Genomic DNA, 26,219 nt, shown 5'->3' on the forward strand with positions numbered 1-26,219 from the left:
TTCTGTCTAAATCAATCGGATCCGCAAAATAGGCAACATTGTTCATGTTGTTTGGAAGGATGAATTATATTCATGTTACATTCTTTGGTGGGTGGGGTCGTAAAAACATGATGTTGCGTTTTTGAACAATAATAAGGACTTGTGCCATCAATTCTAAACCAGTCATACCTTTCTTGTTTGTCCCATTTCTTTCAAACTTTCACCATTCTTTTCATGACCACCATGTATAATCTCTCACATATTGTATGACCGAGGTCGATATCAACTAAAAGTAGGTTTTTTGTGTATTATCGTTACATATTGAATCAAATCTACAAAATCAACGTAGAACTATCATGACTTTGTTCGCTTTTGGCGATTTCAAATAAATCAATTTAGTGGGGATATAATAATACAAACTGATTTACGAACTGATGAATTGTTTCACTCAGTCAAAATCAGATGTGAGAATAAGAGAGATATGACTTGTTTATTTCACAAAACAGTTACATGCAGATCCTGTTTTATTAAAAGTGAATAAAACGATCAAGCATTACTAACGAAACAATCAAGCAATTTTTATTTCGAAAAAATATTTATTAGTTCAAATATGTCTTTAGACTTTTGAATAATCATATCAAAAGTCTAGGTTTCACAGAATGAAGAATGAGAACACAATGACATCAGCTTGAACATGTTGAAAGGCATTTGTCACAGTAGAATACAGAAAGTTGTCATTGTACCTCAGTCAAATTCCCCCTATACGGCGGCCGTGGGGCGAGTCGAAACAGCCCTTTTATTCAAGTTTATTTAAACCACCTATGTACAGCGCGTCCCCTAAAAATGTCCCTCTGATACGAGGCTGAAGTACTTCCAAACTTGAAAAATATTCTCAATTAAATATGTGGATACAGGAAGCTTATTCAATGTAGTAACGTCTCTTGAAATTTCTTTGGTTTAGCTTCAGTGGTTTTGAATACACAGTCTATTATGTAACAAGTGGAATGCCTCTGGCCGTCTCACCTGCATCACGCGGTTCAATATAGCAGCAGTGCTGACTTTGAATACTACTCTAACTCGCACAAGATGTTCAGTGATACATGGTTACTCTTATGTCCACTTTTTATGAACTAGACCAATAAACTTACAGAGATATGATGGTTATTCAACAAAAAACCCCAACATGGCTAAAGTTCATTGACCTTACATGACCTTTGACCTTGATCATGTGACCTGAAACTCGCACAGGATGTTCAGTGATACTTGATTACTCTTATGTACAAGTTTCATGAATCAGATCCATAAACTTTCAAAGTTTTGATGGTAATTCAACTGATCCACCCACTTCGGCCAAAGTTCATTGACCTTTGACCTTGGTCATGTGACCTGAAACGCGCACAGGATGTTCAGTGATATTTGATTACTCATATGTCCAAGTTTAATGAACTAGACTAATAAACTTCCAAAGTTATGATGGTAATTCAACAGATACCCCCGATTTGGCCAAAGTTCATTGACCCTAAATGACCTTTGACCTTAATCATGAGACCTGAAACTTGCACAAAATATTCAGTGATGCTTGATTACTATTGTGTCCAAGTTTCATGAATCAGATCCATAAACTTTCAAAGTTATGATGGGAATTCAACAGATATCCCCAATTCGGCCAAAGTTCATTGACCCTAAATGACCTTTGACCTTGGTCATGTGACGTGAAACTCATGCAGGATGTTCAGTGATACTTGATTAACCTTATGTCCAAGTTTCATGAACTAGGTCCATATATTTTCTAAGTTATGATGAAATTTCAAAAACTTAACCTCAGGTTAAGATTTCAATGTTGATTCCTCCAACATGGTCTAAGTTCATTGACCCTAAATGACCTTTGACCTTGGTCATGTGACATGAAACTTTAATAGGATGTTCAGTAATACTTGATTAACCTTATGGCCAAGTTTCATGAACTAGGTCCATATACTTTCTAAGTTATGATGTCATTTCAAAAACTTAACCTCAGGTTAAGATTTGATGTTGACGCCGCCGCCGCCGCCGTCGCCGCCGCCGTCGGAAAAGCGGCGCCTATAGTCTCACTCTGCTTCGCAGGTGAGACAAAAATGGTGCTTTTCAGCCCATTCCAAGTTTACATGCATGCAACACTGCTGTATGTTCTGCACTTTCAAGCATTATCAACTCCCACTGATCATTCTGACTAAGGGATATATCCATGAACCAACCAGGCTCATCAGTGGCGTACCTGGGATTTTCCACAGGGGGAGGGGGCAAAACCGGTCGAAAAATTTTACAAGCAAAAAAAAAAAGTTCTTCAATCAAAAAAGGTCTCCAATCGTACCCGAAAAAAACATTGACAAGCAAAAAAAAAAGCTCATCGGGGGGGGGGGGGGTGGGGCAGGGATATTTCTTTTGTATGGGTTGTGACTCATCGGGGGGGCAGACTGCCCCCCCCCCGTAGGTACACTAGTGAGGTTCATCAAATCACAACATTGAGTATGTTCAGAAGGGCAAAAACAGTGTTTGATAGTTAATTTCATGTTTGATAATGAGAGATGCATAATGATGGAGACAACAGGTCATGTCTGTTTCATGCTTTAATCCAAAGAATATTGCATTCCTGTTTTTCATTACCTTTTTTTTGTTACTAAATAAGCTACTGAAGTCAAGTTAATTCAATGCACTTTTTTAAATGATTTTTTTTCCACTGGTAAAGTTCCCTTACGCAAAGTGTAACTGGTGGATTCCCCTTCATTGTTCACCTTATTTTACTCATCCATCATTCACAAGTTCTTTCGAGTTGGTGCACTGATTCCCCTTAATTATGTACATGTATATAATCATCAAACAAACTTCATTTTTGAAGTTTCTTGTCCTTCTGAACATGCCCAAGTTTTTGATTTGAGGAGTCTGGATAGGATTAGGCAAGTGTCAATGCTCAGATCCTGGATGTAAAAAAGTGGTTAATATGCCATACATCAATGCTGCAAACTTGGAATGGGCTAAAATGCACCACTGTTACGTAACAAAGTGTATATTCAAAACCGCTGAAGCGAGACCAATGAAATTTTCGTAGAAGTTAGATTATGAAATGAGCTTTCTACTCCCGTACATTTAATTGAGAAAACTACCACATTTTGGAATTAATTAGGCCCTCTGTCAGTGGGACATTTTTTTTGGGGGGGACGCGCTGTATGTAGCTGGTACAAACCAAAATGTTAAAACGGGTGTTCTCGCTGTACGGCCGTCGTAGGCAAAATGTGACTGAGGTAATAGCCTACTGTTTTATTTTTGTCATGATTATTCACTCTTTGCGAGTGTTTTTTACTTCGAAGAATGGCTTCATAATTGGCCTATACATACCTACGGAACGAAACTGTAACAGATTAAATTGGACGTTAGATAAGTGCAAATGCTCAACCAGTGAAGACCACGTAATAATCAACAAATTGCCTATTTATGCATTTTTACTGTCATGCGATCCACTTTCTAACTGCGTAGATCTAAAGATGATTTAAAGGTCAAGTCCATCCAAACAAAAAGGGATTTGAATAAACAAAATAAATCAAACAAGCTTAACGATGAAACTTTCTTCAAAATTGAACTTAAACTCAGAAAGTGATTAAAGATTTAAGTTCTGCCAATTAACGAACAATAATTATTTGAACAAAACGTTTTCTGTGCAAATAAAAGAATCGGCGATTCCACACATTTATCATTTATTTGATAGTTTATTTTATGAAATATACAATATGCCATTTTTTTATATTAGGAATTGTTAAGATACGTTAGTAGATGACGTCATATCAGTTCCCTCATGTGCATACAAATCAGAATGCGCATAATAAATAATGTAACAATTTTTTCAAACATATGTATTTTCCATCCACTTTCGATGAATGTTCATTTGATTTTCCGCTTTTCATTAAAAAATCAACTTTTTTGTTGGGGCGGACGTTTCCTTTAAAACGGGACTAGGTCACCACGCTTTTCAACCCAATTTTCTGTAGGCAATATCTAAATGCAACCTGGAGTCTTGGACTATCATGTGACAAGTAGAGTATGTCAGGTGACACGTAGAGTAGAGGGTTGGTGTCTATTTCATATTAACCACAAGACTCATAGAGTTATGAACGTCTTTACGAACAACTATAAACTGCCGAAATATTTTTTTTTTAATCCTGACTTGCATAAAAGTGCCTTTTCTGATAATCAATATCCATTGATTAATTTCTTTATTGTCCTGTCAGCATTTAAAACCATTTTGACATCAGGATATACTCCCCTTTATCACACCAACTTGGCTTGCCATATTCCAGTTGGTCGTAAAATCATTCGTAAAAAAACAACAACAAAAAAACATGACACCTCGCAAATCCCCAATTAAAGGAAAATATGCCATAAATGCACAAGCATTATATATTGCTAGAGAGAGTTTCATCTCGCAAATAATATCAACTATATTCATGTTGTATTTCTTCACGCTTGGATGACCAGTATATATTCATTGCAGTGATGTAAATTGTGACTTGCGACAAAGTAAGGCATGATTGAAATGATTGAATCCAGATGCCAATGATACATGAGTGAGTACACATATTTGCTAATACATTTTCAATGAGATTATCTTGTGAATTGATGCTAAAATTAGGACATCATTGACATTTGGATTCCTTCATTTCAGCCATGCCTTACTTTGGCACAAATCAAAATTTACATCACTGCCAAGAATACCTCCTGGTCATCCAAGCGTTGACTCATATAACACATAAATATGTGGAATAAAACGTCACAATGAAACGTTTACGAAAAGTACGAATTTCAATATTAAGAGGGTAAAATATTTTGAATTGAACCCAAAATATCGTAATTAATTATGTACATGTATGTTTTCTTCTAGCCCAGAATCTTACATACTGTATAAATTATTAAGACTATGTTCGGACTTGAATAGGAACAAGCTTCAAAGGCCAGTAACATTCATATTTTTTCGTGAAAGCAAGTCATAACTTTATATCTACTGTTTTCGTTAAATGGTTATATACACCAGGTATTGAGAAATATACATCAGGTATTCTGATTTTGCATAGCCTATATTGCTGTTGTCACAAGACCATGATTTTCTGAACTAGGCTGTCTCTGTAAATACATCAATCATACCGAGACCTATATTTATTAACTACATTATTTAGCATCCTTTCGATTCATATTCAAATCATTTTCATTTACATAATTTTCATACACAATTAACAACACTGAATCTAAATTGGTAAATTTATTAGAATATATAGCATTAATCAAACATTAATAAACATCCAAATAAGTACTGCAATGCTTGAACGAATAACATATTTACTGACAACAGTAACCATTGGAAATACTCGCTGGTAATATAGGCCTGACAAAAGTGCTTCGATGGCTACTTATAAAACATGTAAACCTCAACCCCAAAACGGCGACCCATTATAACCCAATGCGACGTTTGACGCAATTACAAATGTATTCTGAAATGCGTTTCCGCCAATTCCGCCATTTTTTTTTCATATCTCGATTTTTTTTTCAAATATGCCACAGCAAGTAATCTTTTATGTAACGTGACATTTTGCAAGACAGTGTCATGCCATAAGGATTGTAAATGATACACTGTAAAAATATTCAATGAAAGTTGGCTGATCCAAGGGACACAGCAAGGGGGCACGTGTCCAAAGTATTTTTGCAATGTTTTTGCTCTTTTGAGTTCAAATAGGCACAAATTTATTTTTTGGAGCGAGGACGACTTCGGGGAAATTCGTTTGTCAGGTTTTTTTTAGTCTTGGTGCAAATCCGGTTCTTTCTGAGAACCTATGGTATCGGTTTTTGTTTGTTTCTTTGTTTTGCTTGTTTTTTGCTTGCAAAATAATTCTGGAAAAAAAATCAAATGACACTTCAAGTACCACCTTTCCCTTTGTTTTTAATATCCTATAGACCCGTCCCTGCCATTAAATTGAGATGAACTAATTAACAGTTTCCAATTTCACCAGAATACGTACGACATACATCTTTACCATACTGCTAATTTAGAGGTATACCATCCAAACTGTGACGATAGAAACTTAAACACACACATGAACAAAAATCATGAAATGCTTACGAAAATTTATATCATTGCTTTCGTTGATTTGGAATGATCACGAAATTATGAAGCGGTGAAATCCGAACTCAAATACGTGTATATACCGGCCTGCATTCCACAAAATGGAGGCTCTATAATCAAAAGTAAATTTTAGATTCAACTAAAGCTATCTTGTTTAAACTACGTCCGTATGCTCTGAGTCTGAACATTCCCAATCGAAGGATAAAAGCGTCATAAGAAACAAATTTCAGTTACAATTATTTGTCCGCAATAATACACTGCGAACATCCCCAACCATTAAAGTCGATTATCTTTGACCGATAAGTTTGTATCTGATTTTGGCTGTCTTGCATCGACGGTGCGTCTTCCTTCAAATCCGATATGTCATGGGCACATTACCGAAATGCCTTAGGACAGCGAGGATCAAATGCTCAATAAAAAAACAGTGATGGGCAGCTTGATCCATTAGCGTCTTGGTAAGAATCCGCATGCTTGAAACTACCCTTCAAAGTCAAGATATGAACGGGTTTATTGCCCGGGGCGACGCGTCATCATTATGGATGAGTATCCCAAGTTAGGGAATGTTCCTCGACACCCTCTGGAGTAACACTCACCCAAAGTCAGTCCCTGGACAATTGACAGTGGTGTCCCTCACAGCCGCTAGTCCTTTCTTTCACCCAATACAATAGCTGCTGTTCATACAGGGCAATCATGATGTCTTTCTGTATCCAGGGTCAAACATCAAGGGAATAGGGGCGTGTGCATACCAATCATATTTCCAGGAGAACTGGGGAACGTCCGATATTTTCCCTGGTCAGGGTGACATGTGTATTGATTAAGAGTTCCCTGATGATACATGTATGGTGATGACTAGGCCTATTCATAAACTTGAGAGTTGATAAATTCTTTGAGGTCATGATGATTAGGCCAAGTGCGAGTGAGTTGCGATCGTGGATCATATCTTTGGTTTAATTGTAGCTGACCACATCAATATTCAAATAGTATATCACAATTTCCAATCGTAAGCGACGCATTCACCAAAATAAAAGCTCAAAGATTCATAGACACACAATAAATATAAATTCATATTTCTTGAGGGTGACAATCATAAACCCTTCGGCCTCGTGACGTCGGAAACTGGTGGTGGATAGCCAAACAGTATGTAGTCCCGCGCATACTTATCTACGACCTGTTTCATGTAGGTGGGGTGAACATTGTTCAATTGTTGTTTCTTCTTATCATCTGTCGTGGGTTTGTACCAGCTTTGTCTCGCTGGGAAATACGCGTCACTGCTGCCGCGAACCTTGTTGATGACCAAGTTGGCATCTTCGGACAACTGCTCGAAGGATCCTATGAAGTCGTATTTCATGGCGCATGGCTGGCAAAGCTCGTGCATAGGTCTCCAGTGGGGATCCATCCTACGGTAGTCACTGTCTACCAGGAACCGCAAGAACTCCTCGAAAGTTATCATAGACTGATCAGACCCCTCAATCAGCGCACCGGGTTTCCTGTACTTCTTAATGATCTGCGGGCCGTACTTAGAATTGTATGACCCTATGTTCTCACCAAACTTATTACGGTATGCCGATAACAGCCTCTCAGTGGGGTCCCGGACAAACATAAACTTGTAGTAATTCTTCAGTCGATACCGTACCTCCTCTTCACTGAAATCACGTAGAAAGACCAAGTCTTTTTTATGGTCCATCTTCATCGGCGTCTCCAAGTCAGGCACCTTGTTGTTCATGTATTTTATGACACGCTTCCAGTTAGAGCATGCTACTTTCGGTACGAAGCAATATATAAATTTGTGAGCATCATCTACAAGGACCTGGGCGTCTAGAGTTCTCCTTTGCTCACTGTTTAAGAGAGAGATGTCATTGAGTTCCTCTACCGCACACAGAGACCTGACCGTTGTATTCCTGACGTTTCGAATGACCTGGAAAAAAGATACAAGAATAAAGAATAAAATTAAATGGTTATGTGAAAAGGGCAAAATTAGTTACCTTTCTGCTGATGAGATATTTCACAATTATAGAACGACCAGTTTATGCACAGACATATAGGTTATTTGTGTCATTAACAAGGCGGATTGACCAACGCAAGATATAAGGAATATTATTAAAAGAAACAAAAATCATATAAAACCTAAATATAGATCACATTAAACAAAGATATAAATATTTGTCATTACTTAAAGACTTATATAAACACTGTTCTGGTCGCAATAATAGTGGAAATTCAAATCGAAACTCCATTATATTCGAAATCAGATAAGCCAACATTTGTGGAATGTAGAATCCTCTCAATGATAAAAAAAGGAATTAACCTTCAGTGAAATAAACAGATAACCCCGAAAGACATTTATCTTGTCGGGAGGTTTTCTTCCATTTTATATTCTTGTCACATCGACCACTTTAGATGAGTAAAACTGCATTTCTGGGATTCCAAAAGTTTACATACAGGTCAAATCGATGATCCTTTCTGTTCAACATCACCTCACAGTTATCACTTCTTAGGAGTGCATTTTTAAATGTATTTTGAAGAGCTTTTAAACGAGTACTTTCGGTTCGGAAGTAACGTGACAGAGATCCGGTTATTAGAGAGTGTCAAGATATTAAAATTAAAGGTCTGAATGAACTTTAAGACGCGTGGCAGTCATGGGCCACTACTATGATGGTAACACCAGGCCCAAAGAACAATCTTAAAAAAATAATAAAAAACATCCTTCTGACGTTAAAAAAATTAAACCCCTAGTCAATGGCCGAAGCGCTGTTTAGACTGGGGAACCTTTTAGTTGGCTAAAATTGTAATTCTTATATGTTCTTGTGCCCGAATCCAACGATTCTTGCCTAGCATGGAATGAAACATGACGCCATTCCCAAGGCCTAGTCAAATTGCATGTGAGACATGCACCAAACATGAAAAACCATGTGATAAATGATGTTATAAATAAGAACAAATTTCTAGCAGTCACCCATCTCTTTTTCATTATATGAAAAACCGACCAACAGCGCTTCAAAACAAGTTGAACTTCAAATATTTGCCTAACCGTTCCCCAGATGAAGTCTTAGAAATTGTTCAACCGTATAAAGCTCGCTTTTTTTGGTTTTCATTATTCGAAAAAATTCAACTACACGTATCTCAACTTTTACATCGTGCAGCATATAATTTTTGTTAGCGTCTGAATGTCACTTTGTTTAACAATAAATAATACATGGACGAATAGTTCACATGTTTCTTATGATACGAAGATTAGTTGTTATGTCTGGGAGCTGTGTGAGAAACTTTAGAAGTGATCCTTCATCACGATCCTCTCTCCTGACAAGACATTCTAGGCTACAATCCAAAATAACTATACTTCCGTAAACAGAATCACAGTAAGCTCACATTCAATTATGATAGCATGGAGTTGCTACTAACAGATGAGATGATACCTCTCATTTACCTTGTTAGTGCTTGGTATTTCAATTTAATGAGAATGCCGAATCACTCTAAATCCAAACAAAAGAACTAATAAGTTTACAGTGAAATATTATACAATGGGAAGAAAGAAAGAAGTTATATAAAGTATATTCGGAAAAGTGAAGCGCCTCAGGTAGTCTCATCTGCATTAAGCGATTCAATATAGCAGCAAGGCTGACTTTGAAAACTACTATGAAATAATTATTCACAAAAACACCATTTATATTTAAGGATACAATACTACGTTCATTGACCCTAAATGACATTTGACCTTGATCATGTGACCTAAGTCTTGTCAGTGATATTTGATTACTACACTATGTAACACTAGTTTTATGAACTAGACCAATACAATTTCTCAGAGTTAAGATGTCGTCGGAAAAGCGGCGCCTATTATAGGCTATAGTCTCACTCTGCTGTGCAGGTGAGACAAAAACTCCTTTTCAGGCGTCGTTTATGATCGAGAATAAAGAGGAGTTGAACATTTTGAATAGTGTATACATTAAAGGTTAAGATAAAATTATCTTTTGATTTAATAAATTGATTTATCATCACCTGAGCTCGTTTCACGAAACCGCATCTTTATGGAGAATGGGAACGCTCCCATCCTCATTGCCGATAACATGGGAGAACCATCCATGCCGACATTAACATCCTCCGCGCCAGGGATGCCCCCATTCCTCCCAAGACAACTGCTGCTTGGAATTTTGACGACAACAGCCATTAGTAAACTGATATATGGTCCAAGAGGTCAAAGCGAGATGCATCTCATCTCGTCTTATGCCAGCTGTATTTTATGTAGTGATGGATATTCCAATAGCCATTCGATATGCAAGGCTCATCTATCATTCCTGTCCCAGAGGAAATAAAATGTTTCTGATTAACCAACCGTTATCCCAAGGTAAGAAGGTAATAGACCTTGCTCATCCTAGTCCAATGCACTCTTCTTTAACGAAACTGATATGCCTTTTGATCGGCATAATTCGAATAGAGATCGGACATTCTCCGAAAATGCTCCAGACCAAGGAGTATGCGAGGACAACTGTCCATGTCTAGACCAATACCAGACCATACCCCCACCATGCCCACTGGGCCATAGGTCCATGGCCATAGTAACCCAATAGTGGGTGCTAGATTGATGCCTACTGACGTCCCTGAACCTGCATTTCAAATGGTTTCAAACACCAAAAAAAAATCAAATTTCTGTCTGTTACATGTTTTCTACGACACATAGGCCTTCATTTCTTTGTTCACACTTTCGTCTATCACAATTGAAATTGTGAGCATGGCTGATTAAATCGGATCTTTCATTCATCTTTATATTGTATCCCAATAAGTAAATAGTCTCTAAATGAGACAGTGTTAAAATGCTAATACTCTGAGTGTGAAGTTTTGGTAAACCCTAAAGTAGCCGTCAATGTACAGTCTGTTAGGCCTACACGAATTAAGGCCTATGTTCTAAATTGATGTAGACATATAGGCCATGTACTATATGATGTAGTACATGGCATATATTGAATTACATTACTAAATTTGTAAATTAAGCGCTCAATTTTGACAATATGTCATATTAATAGGTCGTGGGTTCGAATCCCAGCCATGGCGTAATTTCCTTCATCAAGAAACTGATCCACAATGTGCTGCACTCAACCCTGGTGAGGTAAATGGGTACCGGTAGGAAGTAATTCCTTAAAAAGTTGTGTGCGCTATGAACGCCTAGCTTACCCGGGTAATATAGGAGCGCCTTGAGCAGATAACAAGGTGGATATGTGCGCAATATAAATACCCTATATTATTATTATTATTCAAAGAAAATGAAGGAAAATGATCAAGAGAGGGGGCTAGACATCTTAAAGTTTAACATTCAAATTTTCACAAAGAGGCGACGGCTGAAAAAATATCACCGGCTTCTTCACTTTTGTAAAATTGAAAATGCGTTCAAACAGGCTACATGACTTTTGTTTAAGTTAAACCATACATAATAAAACTTATTTCTCGCCGACCATACCCACGAACTACTAGAAACATCTATCCCCTTTTTTCACTATTAGCCATTGTTCAAAATGCAAGGCGACAGTATCAGCTTGCACATGCATTTGTATGAGAGAAGGGTCCAAAATAAGAATTAGTAAATTAGAATATTTCCCTATAAAAAGACACCCCATTGCATGGGAATCAGCGCAGAGGATTGTACTTTGTTCATGGGGGGCATCTATTGCCCCCCCCCCGGCACAAAAGATAATCCTCCGCTCTGACGTCCATGCCCCACTCCTCTAAACAAATGCCCCATCCATCCGCCCTTGAACTTGGGTCAGTAACAGCCATCTTGCGAGCAGGTTTTCACAAACAGATGTGCCAGAAATCAAAACCGTTTAATGACCCGCCTCATGTGTTCTCATCAATCATGAATGAAAACCTAAATACATTTTTTAAACCCATTTCATCTCTGACTACCTCTCCAGCTGCGAAGCCTCGACAAAATATATTGGCCACACCGCCTGAAAATGAAATTGACCTGAGAACTATTCTCCGAAAGCTGTTCAATCGTCAACACCATTAACACGTGGCATATGACGACCGTAAAAAATCAGTCGAGTTCAAGAAGAGCATAGTGCCGAGCAACACTATGTGTTAGGAAAGTTAACCAAATATTGGGTAAAACTCTATGGAACTTACAACTTTGTTGGGTAAGATCTCCTTCGCATGTTGTAGGGTCAATGTCTGTTTTATGGGTAAATTTCAACGCCACATTTCTTTAAGATTTACACAACTTTTGGTTTCATTTTACCCAACAAATACGCATGTTCCCTTTACTCTTTATCCAATATTGGGGATTTTTCAGAGTGCATTGTACGATAACCATGCAGACAGATCTATTTAACTCATGCTGTGTTACATTATTTTGTTTTCTCAGTTTATAACACTTCCCTGGTTTAACACTACTGTATCAGACCATGGACCTATATTACAAAGTCTATATACATGTATGATCACACCCCTGTAGCCGACACGAGGGCATGGACCTACGTGTACATGTACCTGGTCGGAGCATAGAGCTGTTTAATAGCTCTATGGTCGAAGTGATAGGTCCTTGGAGCGACTAACTGCTATTGTTTGGGGTGATGATGTCACCCATTATACCAGCTTCGCTAAGAATTTGGTCTCAATTTATTTATTGATTAATTTGAACGAGGAGTTAACCGCAAAGGGTGGGTGGGGGCACCCATTCAAATGGTTTTGTTAATGGCTTCATGTAGCCTATGACGTAACGTTAATCGCATAAAATGATATTCATTAATGATGAGGAGATATGTGCAATGATCTCTAGATCAATTACAATCAAGGTAAATAAACAAAGATGCAGCTAAACAAAAACTTTTCGAAAAGCTGCTCATCCGAGCCAGCATTACCAGCAAGAAAGACAAGTATTTAAGTAGTAGTATTGTAGGCCGATATGTATTTTGTGTTGCGATCCGCATACCCCCCCCCATCTCCCTCCATGCAAATTATGCACAGCAGCCTATTGTAGACCCCCCCCCTTACAACTCAATGCTCAAAAGATTAAACAGCTGCACATTTTTTTTTGGGGGGGTAGAACAGTTACATGGCATAGTCAGTTACTTTTGAAAGGCTTTGGAAATTTGGGAATCAAAACTCTAGGAAGATAACCAGTCAGCAGGGAGATGTCAGAGGTGTCCCCCCTGCGATTCAAATTACGTGTCCTACTTGATTCCATTTATGATTTACACATGCATTCCCTAACGTTTGCAGACCGACGGAAAATGGTTCACGTCAGGGCACAATTGGTGGGATGGGGGGGGGGGTGTACAAACATCGAACGGTGGCCGAGTGACCCTATCCGATTAGGTAGTTGAAAATGGAACCACGTACAATGTAAAAGCAAACAGAGCAAAGAATAACATACAAGACATATTTTAAAGAATGGTGATATGAATAAGGGATGTTAAGAATGAAAAAGTAGGTGCGGAGGAATAAGTTCGCAAGCCCCCCCCCCCCCAAAAAAAAAAAAAAAAACTTTGGGCAAACTCCCTCAATATTTTGAATCATTATACCATTAGAGCGTCGACCAGTATTATACATGATATCTAACTATGATATTTCTGATTATATCCGAGTCTTAAAATTGAAAAATATTTTTACTTTGCAACCTTCATTTTATTTAGAGATGGGGTGGGGGTCCTGCACTGCCGACTCTCACCCGTGATAATTATCATCCTTTTGATAGGCTGTTTTATCTAATCATATTTAATGTGAGTTGAGCCTAAAATTCTTTCAAAAGAAGCAAAAAAAAGAGAAAAAGATATAATTTTACCTATAAGAGGTACATAATTGATTTGAATATGTATCGACTGTTCTAGGGCTCAACATGAAAAATCGTTCACCATAATTTTTCTGTATTCCGTAACTATACAGTGCGTATCAAAAAAAAACGGGACAGATTTGAAAAGTCTATAAAATTTTAGTTTCAAATTATTATTTCTATATTTTGGTGTTAATAGTTGCTCTAAGGTCTGGTCTTTCAAATGCTATTAAAAAAAATAGTTTCGTTCATGCTTGAGCGAACACGGGACGTTTTTGTTGGGGGTTCAAAAAGAGGCTTGCGCCAGAATTGCAGAATATGAGCAATATGATGATCGGACTTCTGGCTTATTAGCAGACTTCCTCTTAACCTTTTCATTATCTTTGCCATAATTTTCAAATCATGCGGTCAAAATGCATTTTCAGATCTATTTATTTGCTTGAATTATTCTGTTATTTCCTTTTAATATGCTCTCTGTTAGGTTTGAATATTCCTTCTTCAAGCTAAAATTATTTTTTTTCAACCGAATTATGGGAGAGCATGGATTTTTTTATTGAAATCCTTTCATTATGTGCTACAAAGATTATGGTGCCTTTTGAACAAAGCCATACAGATGGGTGGGCGCTCGGGTTGCTCCCCCCCCCCCCCCCCCCCAATTAAAAAAAATCATGACCTAAAAAAAGTGGACAGGAAATAAAAGGAAAGATAGAAAGTAAAATATGATATTATTTTATGAATATTATGTCAAAATCTATCACAAAATTTGATATTGTAATAAAAAAAGTGGGAATATTTGCGTGCTCACTTCGCTCGCTCACAACTTTTTACCCCGGATCTGCCATATCTAGCTCCTTCAAAATTGACTCAATACACCATTGTCATTGAAAGACATGAATCCCTTCCTGTGTTTCCTGTCAAGCAATTAAACTTGGTCAAGGAATTAATGACCCATTGAAAAATATATCCATGTCTTTTAAAGGTACATGTACATTACATTGTTTGTTTCACATAATAAAACGATTTTAATAATCACAAGTTTTCCCAATTAATCATTCAAAACTTCTTGCTTGGGTTGACAAAAAAAATCTTCTTTTCTCAGTTACTTATGAAGGAAAATTAAAAAGGTAAGAGAAGATTAAATGAAAAAACGAAATAATTCAATTAAATAAATAACTTTTTAAATGAAATTTGAGAGCATAATTCGAAAATTGTGGCACAGATAATCAAAAGGTCAAGAGGAAGTCTCCTCATTAGCAAGAAGTCTGATCATTGTATTACACATATTCTGCAATTCTGGCGCAAGCCTCTTTTTGAACCCCCAACCAAAATGTCCCGTGTTCGCTCACGCATGAATAAAATTTTTTTTTAAATTGCATTTCAAAGATAAGACCTTAGAGCATCTATTAACACCAAAATATAGACATTATTTGAAACAAAAATTTTATAGACTTTTCAAATCTGTCCCGTTTTTTTTATACGCACTATATTTATGTATATATTTGATTTGTGACTTGTGTCTCCCTGTCCATATAAGTGTTTGTAAAATTGAGAATGATCCAATATGTGTAGATTTTGATCAATAAATTTTGAAACTTGAAACCTTCAAAAGATGGCCCCTATACATACAAATTTAAGATATCGTGGAGGTACCCCCCTCCCCCTTACAAGCCCCGGGGGTCACCGGCCTTTGTCAAATCTAACGAGGCTCTAAAAAGATATTTATCGGGTCACGATCCAGGCAGTATCAAAACACGGTCTTAAATCCTTGACATTTGTGTCAAAACAATTATAAAATATCTATTTTCTTAGATATAAAGGTGACATATCTCCCATCGGGGGTCTGGTTATATCGAATTCGTTCTCCAAAGACATCACTGCCATATAGATGGTGGCCGGAGGCCATGGACCCTCACCCTCCCCCTCCAAAAAAAAAGTTATACGACCATAGACATGATTGAAGAGAAGGATAAACAAAATAATTAAAGGTGGAATATAATCTATTAGATTATTACGCCAAAATTTCTCACAAACTCGGATTTTTTTAAACGGTCAAACTTTTCTCTCGATTGTTTCGGTATGTTCATTATAGGATCACCTAAATTTTCGACTCCGTTCTTCGAGTTATTAAACTGCGATGTTATGTTCTAGTTTTTTTCATTTCTTCATTACACATTTTTCTTCAAATCATGCAATCAAATTACCTTGATTTGAATGTAATTATGCACGTACCGTCGCAGCAATACCATAGTCAATATTTGAAGAGCTCACTTGCAAAAGGGGTTAGGTCAATATTTCAACAAATTTGATTGTTATGTCTAAATGTATAGATTTTTAGTAGATCTATAAGATGATACCAAAGAAAAGTTGAAAGTCCTATTAAAAGGTGAACTAAAATGGCAAAGAAAAATAACCCTTTTTTTTCAAATGTTGCAACACAGATTTTTTTTGGAAAAGAATATCATAAAAAATATGAAGACAGGTAGATTTCTTTTATACCCAATTTTATGTTCTCATTGAAGGGTATCATGAAACTTCAGTTTCGCATGAGAATATTGCAATATGGGAGAATTAAAAAATGATTTTCTTGGACTGGACCCTAACCCATTTTGCAACAAACCTCTTCTGAAGATCTCATTTGTCAAAAGAGGTTAGGTCCATTTTTCATAACTTTTTTTCGTTTTCTGTCTCTAAACCTCTAAATTTTAGTCACTCTGATGATACCGAAGAAAATTTAAAATTCAAATGAAAACGTGATAAAAAGTGGCAAAGAAAAAAAAATCACTTTATTTATCAAAAGAGATTGGATTAATTTCAGTGTACTTGCAAAAGGGGTATAAGGTCCACAATAATGAAAACACACACACATATATATATATATATACAAAAAATTGAAGACAGGTAGATTTCTTTTATACCTAATTTTATGTTCACATGATAGGGTAGTACATCAAGACAATTTAGTTTCTCATAAGAATATTGCAATAAGTGAGAATAAAAAACATGTTTTTTTTTCTCGGAATGGTCCAAAGTGGACCTAACTCCTTTCGCAACCAAACTCTTCATATACATAACATTCATTTTATTTACATAATTTTCGTTTGTTTGGTCTCTTGAAGTCCACACTTTTAATATCTGAGAGGAAATTATATTAGAATTAACCCAAATGACTAAAATTTCAATACCAGCACAAGTTTTCAAGATAGTCAATAAAGAAATTTAGGGGGTAACCCCATATCCGGAAACGAGTCAAACATTACTGTTTTCATTTGGCATGTTTAATTCTGATATAATCTTTTATGATGGTGGTCCCCAAAATTGGCGGTGGAAGGCAAAGTATTTAAGGGGATCCACCTGAAATTTTGGGATGAACACAGGTCAAAAATTTGACAAGAAAAAAAAAAGGTTATCAATCAAAATTTTAGGAGGGACCACCAAAATTTTTTCGACAAGCAAAAAAAAAAGTCATCAACCTAAATTTTAGGGGGGACCACAACAAATTTAGGGGGTCCACCTGACTTTAAGGGGGGATCGTCCCCCACCTCAAATTTAGGGGGTACAGCCCCCCCCCCCTGTCTCCCGCTTCCGCCGTCTTTGGTCCCCAAGTCAGCGCACCTAACAATTTGAGTTAAGAATTTCTTACTTCACAAAATCTTGCAGATAATAATGATCCTTATATTATCATGAGCAAATGTACTAAATATCTTGTAAAAAAATTGAAATAAATATAGGATTTTTATTGGAAAAAAACCTCGGGCACTTATTTTCAGATTGAAAAAAAATAATGGTACCCCATGTCTGCGCACCAATTCACTTTGCACCCGATTCAAAGATTTTGATGAGAAAGGCTGCATTTTGAGGCCGTTGCATATCTTATTTTACTAGCATCGCGCAGATACGCGTGTGCGCAGACAAGGACTGCGCAGACTTATGGAAACTTGCCTAAGTTATTCACCGTTTAAAAATTGGTACCAAAAATCAACAACATTTTCCGCGAGATAGAGCAAATATCAATGCAATGAATGTGTATAGCATATGACAGAAGTGTTATTTATTAAGAGGCAAAACTGTCTTACTTAATTGTTTTTATTTTAACCTAATAAAATATGAATTTATTTAATACATGTACTGCAAAATCACAAAATATAAAGAGAAAAAGAGAAGTAAAGAGGGTAAAACGGAACTGGCCGAATTCATATTATTTAAGTATACCCCTGGTAGAGCAATTACCATGAATATTGAAGAAAAAAATGATGAAGAAAATGCAAGCACTCTTATGCAAATGAGAAATTTTATTAGTTTGGCCAAGGGTTTGGAGAATAATACCAAAGTTATGTAATGCATTATTTTGTACTGGTACTTTTTTCTACGTTTTGTATTTGCATTCTTTAGTACTGGTACTTTTTTCTACGTTTTGTATGTGCTCTCACATTTTGATCCAAAAAGAGGGTAGCTTAGCGCAAAAGATCAAAAGAACAATAAAATGGACATTCCAGACACGGGTAAAACCGTAAAAGCGTAAATAAGTAGCCCCTGGCGGACCTTTGTGTTTGAAGGGGCATGCTATAAGCATTCTACCTCCATGATGGAAGCTAAGTATATAGTGTCTTCAAAGCGTCAAGACCAGTATTTAGCATGTCATTGGTTAACACAACACAAAACCACGTCAAACTTGAGAGGGATCAAGCAATCTTGAGATAGGGGGTAAAGAAAAGAAGGTTTGGGGGAGGGGTAAACATACACACCCATTTCAAGGCAGATGAGAACACTTAAGAGATTTCATCACACTAACAATGACCACTAATAAATATGCCGAAGACTTCAAACCGAAAAACAAACTACTTTGACGAGATGAAAAGGTGGTATTAGTCGGGAGTCAGGACGACATTTGTTCGTTAAAGAAAACAAACAATTATATTTGCATATAGTCTATGTTCTTGTAAATCTATTACGAACATGTATAAACATGATAAAGTTGAGAACATTTATAAGGTGACCCTTAGCCAGGCATTCCGAACATTAGATATTTCAAATATAAAGATTAAAAAAAATAAGATTGGGGACGTCATTGTGATACGGGCCACTTCATTAACTTTCTGGTTGAACCAATACCCTATTAGGGCAGACTTTTTTTTTTTGGGGGGGGGGGTTGCGTACGAGACCGGAGTAGGAGCGAAGGGTCAAAATCTAACCGACTCTTATTTATCGGCCATTTTTTGCCATTTTAGCTAAGACGCAACGTGCGATTTGAGCACAATTTTCTGAAATAAATGTACAGGATATGTTTGCATCGAAATTAATTCGTAAAAATTACCTGCGCCGTAATCTGTGAATCATTAGCACAATAATTTGGCTGAATTCCAATCCATGTTATTCAATTAGCCTGATTTTCATCATGCTATAATTGTTGCACGAATTAAGAATTTGTGGAAAAATAAAATGAATTTAATACATAGTCTTTGGCCCTACGTTTTGATGTGACAAGAGAAGAGGAAATTATCAAAAAAATTCCTTGTAAGTTCCATTTTTTCTTTCTTTCCATAACAGGCCTATACCGGGCAAACCCCCTACCCTCCCCGACATCATTCCAAATCTACTGGCTACCATCGAATCCGTCCACTTCGCAATGTCACAACCAAGGGCCCTACCATGCCTACTATACTTTGTACAACACCTTCCACGTGGAACCGCTTAAAGCATAGAGCTATTACAGATGCTTAAAGCATGTTTAGAACAGATGGTAAAACTTCCCAACATGGCTTTCAACTTGATGGAGGGGAGGTTTGTTTGTCAATGGTGTCCTTCGCAACCAATTTGGAACTATAGCCTCTTCCCTAAATATGAAAGAGAAAAAGTGTTGGCCTGTCATTTGCAATCAACCTGTACGATACCTCACATCTGCAGCATCAATGCTGAATCTTTCAAGCCAGCTGGTACTGGACAAGGTACCCGTAAATAGTTTTACAAGAAACTTTCCTTCATGTTCATCAAAAATGATGATCAAGGTGCATGCAGCACTGGATTATTGAGAAAGTGATAATACCACTTAGAAGAAATGATTTCAATGATATCTTTCTTTAAATGTATCCATTTTCGTGTAAATGCATGTCTGCTGCAAACAACATAATCATCTGACCACGCCGATCTATAGACGTAATACACTTTATGTCCGATGTTGTATGAATAGTTTTCATAATGAGTATGTCAATAAAAGAGCCCTAGTAAGAGAAAAGGCACTGAATATGATTTCTAAAAGGAATTTGATCTGCGTTTCTTGGAAAACTAACGGAACGCTATTTAATTAATATCAATAATAAAAGCGATACGTCAGCGCTCAAAACGATCATACTCGATGCTTTACCATGAAAACGATAAGAGCGAGACAGCGCGCCGTATCGTTCAGCTTGGAAAAGCAATGTGCAAAGGGGTGGTCCGGGCTGAAAATATTTATCTATCTTGTCTATTTATCTTAATACATAGAGTATAATTCACTGAGCAAAATGCCGAAAATTTCATCAAAATCGGATACAAATAATAAAGTTATTGAAGATTAAAGTTTAGCCGTATTTTGTGAAAACAGTCGTCTTGAATATTCATTAGGTGGGCTGATGATGTCACATCTCCACCTTCCGTTTTCTTATGTTATTACATAAAATCACAATGTTTTCATTATTTCATACTTGTGTGAATAATATGTCTCCTTTATAATTAAATAAGTTGCAGCAATAAATATCCAATGCACTAAATCAGTTGTCAATCCAATTTTGTCTAATTCTTGGAGGAAAAAAATTGAATAAAACTAATTTCATATAATAAAATACAAAAGAAAAAGTGGGGATGTGACATCATCAGCCCACCTAATGAATATTCATGACGACTGTTTTCACAAAATATTGCTAAACTTTAACGTTCAATAACTTTGTTATTTGTTATCCGATTTTGATGAAATTTTCGGCATTTTGCTCAGTGACTTCTACTCAATTTATTACGATATAAATACTTTCAGGCCGGACCATCCCTTTAATGATTGCAATGAGCAAAAAATAATTCAACTATAATCATACTTGGTCTCTGTTTGCTGTTTTCTAAATGGATATCAATGAGCAAATCACATCTTGGATTGTCTTGCATCGGAATTGAGGTTTTAAAATATAAAAAATAACAATATATGTACACGTAGTTCGTCTTCTTGCTTTCAATACGCGTAACACGGGTCTTTAAAAATCATTCTTCGCCTTCATTCACATAAGAGAAAAAATCAGGAAACTTGCCGTGAAAAAAAACAAACAAAAAACTACTAGTACTTAAGTTTTGTGACGTCATACTTCTAAAGCTTACACTCACGCCCAAAGTCCCATAACAGTTAAATGTACGGCATACCGCCTATATGAACATGTCAACAATAGAGTTTGTGCAATGGTTCACATGGAACCATTCTTGCAAATAAATCGAGAAAGAGCTCAATTTTGCATGGTTACCGCACTAACGTTGACACACACCATTAGCTTTTGGGACTACGAAGCTTTCTTTGTATGGGATAACTAGGATATAGATAGAGAGTACTTAAACCTGCAAGTCTGTTTCTCTCCTTATTATTCCTGAAATTTTAATATATTCACTACTTAGAAAGAAGTCGGTTCAATTAATCAGCGAATGTTTCATATTGACAAACATTTTTTCAATGAGAGACTGAGGTTGGATTCAAGGAAATGATTCCGTTATTTTTGAGAAATGTTGAAGAGTGTGATTATTCTTTTTAAGAAAGAGGAGAGATGGAAGAAACGTGAATAAAATAGGGTTCGAGAAGAATTGGAAAATATAAAATCTTTAACATCACTATGTAAAATGCTCTATCGCGCTTCGCGCTCGCATTTGTATTCAGGCTTCATAAGATACCTTACAGCTTTTTTTGTAAAAATAAACCTAAAATGTACTTAAAAATAACCCATGCCCCTCTAACAAAACACAATTTTTTGCTCGTCAAGCATGGGATCGGGGAAGAATGCCCCCCCCCCCTATTGGAAAAAGCTAGATCCGTCCATGTATCTCTTCATGATATACTTCTCCGTCTGAAAGTACTTTTACTGGGGCGGTAAGCCCCCTCCCCTCCTCGTGTAAAATGACCCAAAAGTATGGTTAGGAGAAAAGGGACAGTATAAAGTATTGCCATTTAGCTCATTTCACACTGCACTTCCCACACAGCTCCTGATCCAACCAAGGGTCTTTTTCACACGTGAATCTTGAATCATCATTGTAATGATCTGGGAAGTGTTCCCTGGTAATGATTGCAATTCGTCTTTAAAATCATCGGACCTTTCACACGGAAAATTCGTAGAGTAATTTGAGTGAAACTTAACTTAATTCCCCTCCGGAGTAGATTTTGAATTCGTAATTGTGATTAGCATTCGTGATTCTAGTTTAGTTTCTCATGTGCTAAAAAAAAAAATCGTCATTAGCCTTATTTTTCAATGGAATCATCATTCAAATTACGATTTTTACCGTGTGAAAAGGCGGTGTCTCAGAAGTCTTATTGTGATAAATGATTTCCAGTGTTCTCCTCTGAAATACTCCCCCCAGATGTCATGAAATAGGCGTACATGTGGCATAGGATACCCACATCAGCAGTCGTAGTTCCACCGGGAGTTCCACAAATCAAAGTAGGCCTACCCCCCCCCCCCCCATATACTTTTCTTTGCCAACATATGTTTGCATGTACATGTACGCAGATTGATTGTTAGTCAAAATGAAGCCCTATTTACTTGTATACGGGAACACAATAAAACCAGTTGAGCATGATGATACATATTGCAAGTCAACCATCACGATGAATTGCAGCAATTGACGTGCATCGGGGTTATCGTCGGCAAAAATAACCATACATGTACATGTATTTGGTGTAACGTGAATTGGAAGAAAGCGACAAAAGCACTGCGAAATTCATTCTCGCCCATCAAGTTTTTTTTAGCAAACATTTGCATGGTAAACTCAAGGAATGGACGATCAAATACGTGCAGGGCCAATTTGAAGTGCCTTTCACCAAAACCAGTGATATATAAAATATAAGTGAATAGCGTTGTTTGGTATGCACGTATATTTTAAATAAGTTTAAAATAGTAAAATGAATAGAATAAAATGTACGGGGCCCCTGTGACTTAGTGACTTATTTTTTCAGATAATTTCTCTGATTTTCTCTGATAATTTTTCTGAACCCTGTTCAGTTCAAACGACTTTATTTTTTTTCATACATTTATACCGTGTGAGTAAAAAAAAAACTTGAAACCTCACAAATCCCCAACTTAAGAACGCATAATTATTACTTATATGACTGGAAAGAGATCCTCTCAAATAATTTGATACGATATTTACGTGATTTATGTTGTATTTCTTCACGCTTGGATGACCAGTATCTATTCTCTGCAGTGATATATATTTTGATTTGCGCCAAAGTAAGGCATGACTGCAATGAAGGAATCTGGATGCCAATGATGTCAGAAATCCTTCATGAGTTGGTAAATATACTTGCTATTTAGTTGCTAAGCCATTTCGAATGAAATTAACCTGAGAATCGATACTAAAATGTGTTTATTAAAATCATAATGTAAATTACTTAAAAGGTTGTTTTGAAATGGATTTCAATGCCACCCTTGTAGAATTATCTGGATTCATTCATTGCAGTCATGCTTTACTGACGCGCTATTCAAAATTTACATCACTGCAAAGAATACCTCCTGGTAATCCACGAGTGAAGACATACCATATGAATATGGTATCAAATTATTTGAGAGAAAATACTTTGTTCCAGCCATATGTAATAATCATGCGTGCATGGTATATTTTCTTTCCTTAAAGGTCAATCCACCCCAGAAAATTGTTGATTTGAATCAATAGAGACAAATCAAACGACAATAACACTGAAAATTTCATCAAAATGGGATGTAAAATAAGAAAGTTATGACATGTTAATGTTTCACTTATTTTTCAAAAAACAGTTATATGCACAACTCAGTGGTATGCAAGTGAGTGGGTCGAGGATGTCCCTCACTATATATTTTTTTATATTATTATTTGAATGAGAAATATTTCAATTTGACAATAAGGACCAACTTGACTAAACCGTAAACTGTTAGAATACATGTAATGCCATTCCACATGTTCAGGGAGGAATAAAAGTTTGTTCCACACGACAATAAGAAAATTATAATTTTTCATATTTCATATAATAAAATGCAAAATATAGTGAGTAGGGGCGTCATCAGTCTCATTTGCATCCCGACCAGGATGTGCATAAAACTGTTTTGTGAAATTTAGCAAAACTTTACAATGTCATGAAATTTTCAGCGTTGCATTTTTCTCGTTTTTAATATTGAAATCTACTTTTTGTTGGGGTGGACTTGTCCTTTAAATTGGGGATTGGCGAGGTGTACTCACGTGGTAAAAGCTTGCTAGTGGTATCAAACGAAGGGCAGAGGAACTGTATGTCTATTACAGAAAATTACATGTACTTTTTTTTCTTTTTATAATTGATGTGAACTTTATCACAATTCTAGTTGTATGACCAAACATGTCAAAGAACACTCAACGTAGTGGATAGTGGTGCCTGGACAACTTGCTTAAGGATCAAAATACCCAAATCCCTTGTCCAACAATTTGGAGAGTGTATCATTTCAATGTGGGGGACCTAAAGTAGAAAAGTCTTTAAAGACCTTTCAGGGGACATTAGAAGATGTGTCAGGTTACCTCTTTTTGATCCATCCTACAGGTTGGGTTTAGTTGCCCTGTGGTGTCGAGATCGACGTTATAACCTCGTCCATAAGGAGATGGCCTGGTACATCCCTTCATACCATTCGGTAGCTTGACTCTAGCCGGTGACGATTCTGCTCGTCTATCTTCAGTCCTCCGAACCGGTTCTCTGCGTTCATCAGGTATAGCCTCTACTACAGGAGCCCTTGGGGGTAACCGAGGTTCTACCCTCTCTCTGTACCTTTCCCTTTCTGCATCCCTATTCCTTTCCATCTCCCTGTAGCGTTCTTCTTGCCTTCTCTCGGTGTCCCGTCTATCAATTGCCTCCTTTGCTTCTCTCTCCCTAATCTTCTTTTCTCGTTTCCTCTCTTCATCCCGTCTCCTCATCTCCTCCTTCTTTCTGGCCGCTTCGGCAGGGTCGTACTCCACCAGGACCATCGGCTCGTCGGCCTCGTCCATCACCCCCTCGTCGTGCTCGCTCGATCCCGCCCGCAAGCCGACGTCAATGAATGTCGACGAATGGCGCGATCTTTCCAACGTCGGTAGCGCAATGATGAGCATGCAGAATGTAATGGCAAAGCAGAGGCAGAAGACGTGAGCCACCGTCCGACTCACTCTGATGGTGTAGTACCTCTTTACCATGGTACATGATGGCCCTGGTATCTGCTTCATGGGGAAAAGTTGCAGTTCTTTCTGCTGAAGATATCAACAACTTAAAGTTTAGTAGTGTTCCAATAGTTGTAAAAGATGAAAAACACTCGTATTTTCCAACAGAAGAGACGAGTTATATATCTCTTTCCCGGTGATATATTCACGTTGTTTATACCACAGACGAACGCAACTATTCAGCTGAGGGAAACATATTATAGTCTATAGTCTAATACTGAATCGTCGTAGAAAACCCCTCTCACTGACACCTATTTATGAGTAGTGAAGCGTGGTTTGTTTGACGTGGCCTATTGTGTTTTGGGCTGGGCCCTACCCTATTGGTTCTTTTTCCAGATAATCCGGTCTCATCTATTGTTCGGCGATAGTAAAGCGAGGAGAGGGCGTTCGCCTGCAAAACTTTTCTTTGAAGAGAGGGTCTCAAGGACCGCAAGTGTCGATGCGAAGGTAAAAAATGAATACGACGACACGAGAAAACCGACGACAAATATAAAACCACCAGAGAGTTATTTGCAGATAACAGGATTACCTTTTTGACTCGTAATGTAAACTTCGAAAAGATGACGAGTCATGGAAACCACCACCGACTTTAACATGAACTAAGCTGAACTGAAAGTTTTACCAGTATCGAATATTCAAATGGGAACAGAAAAAAGGAACAGAACGAGTTTGCAGCATTTTAAAAAGCAATGTTTTTTGGCTGGTGGGACTACAAGTTGTTGATCTGAAATCGAAAGTGGGTACCCGCTAATGAGAAATGCTTGGAACACTGCCCAGGCAAGGATCATTCAATCGGCTGGTATCATAAAAACCCACCATGCATTTAATCATAGATGTCTCAAGTGGCAATAAAAAGTTATTTTTTACAGATGCACCTTTGAAAATACAGGGTGCCATTATTGGTATCTTATTTTTCTTCTCCCTTATATAATT

The 26,219-nt window shown here is 37.1% G+C and overlaps 1 protein-coding gene across 1 annotated transcript; it reads right to left on the reverse strand.

Moving 5' to 3' along the window:
* Positions 1 to 2,679: 2,679 nt before the first annotated feature.
* Positions 2,680 to 25,933, reverse strand: LOC121414291 (carbohydrate sulfotransferase 14-like). The gene is made up of 2 exons (XM_041607422.1): positions 24,618 to 25,933; positions 2,680 to 8,036 (listed from the first exon to the last, which is right to left on the reverse strand). Exons 1-2 carry the CDS (start codon positions 25,290 to 25,292, stop codon positions 7,206 to 7,208), a joined length of 1,506 nt encoding a protein of 501 aa, XP_041463356.1. The 5' UTR covers positions 25,293 to 25,933; the 3' UTR covers positions 2,680 to 7,205.
* Between the last annotated feature and the right edge of the window lie 286 nt (positions 25,934 to 26,219).

This window comes from Lytechinus variegatus, chromosome 1, assembly GCF_018143015.1.
Source record: "Lytechinus variegatus isolate NC3 chromosome 1, Lvar_3.0, whole genome shotgun sequence".
In the NCBI taxonomy this organism is placed as follows: Eukaryota; Metazoa; Echinodermata; class Echinoidea; order Temnopleuroida; family Toxopneustidae; genus Lytechinus; species Lytechinus variegatus.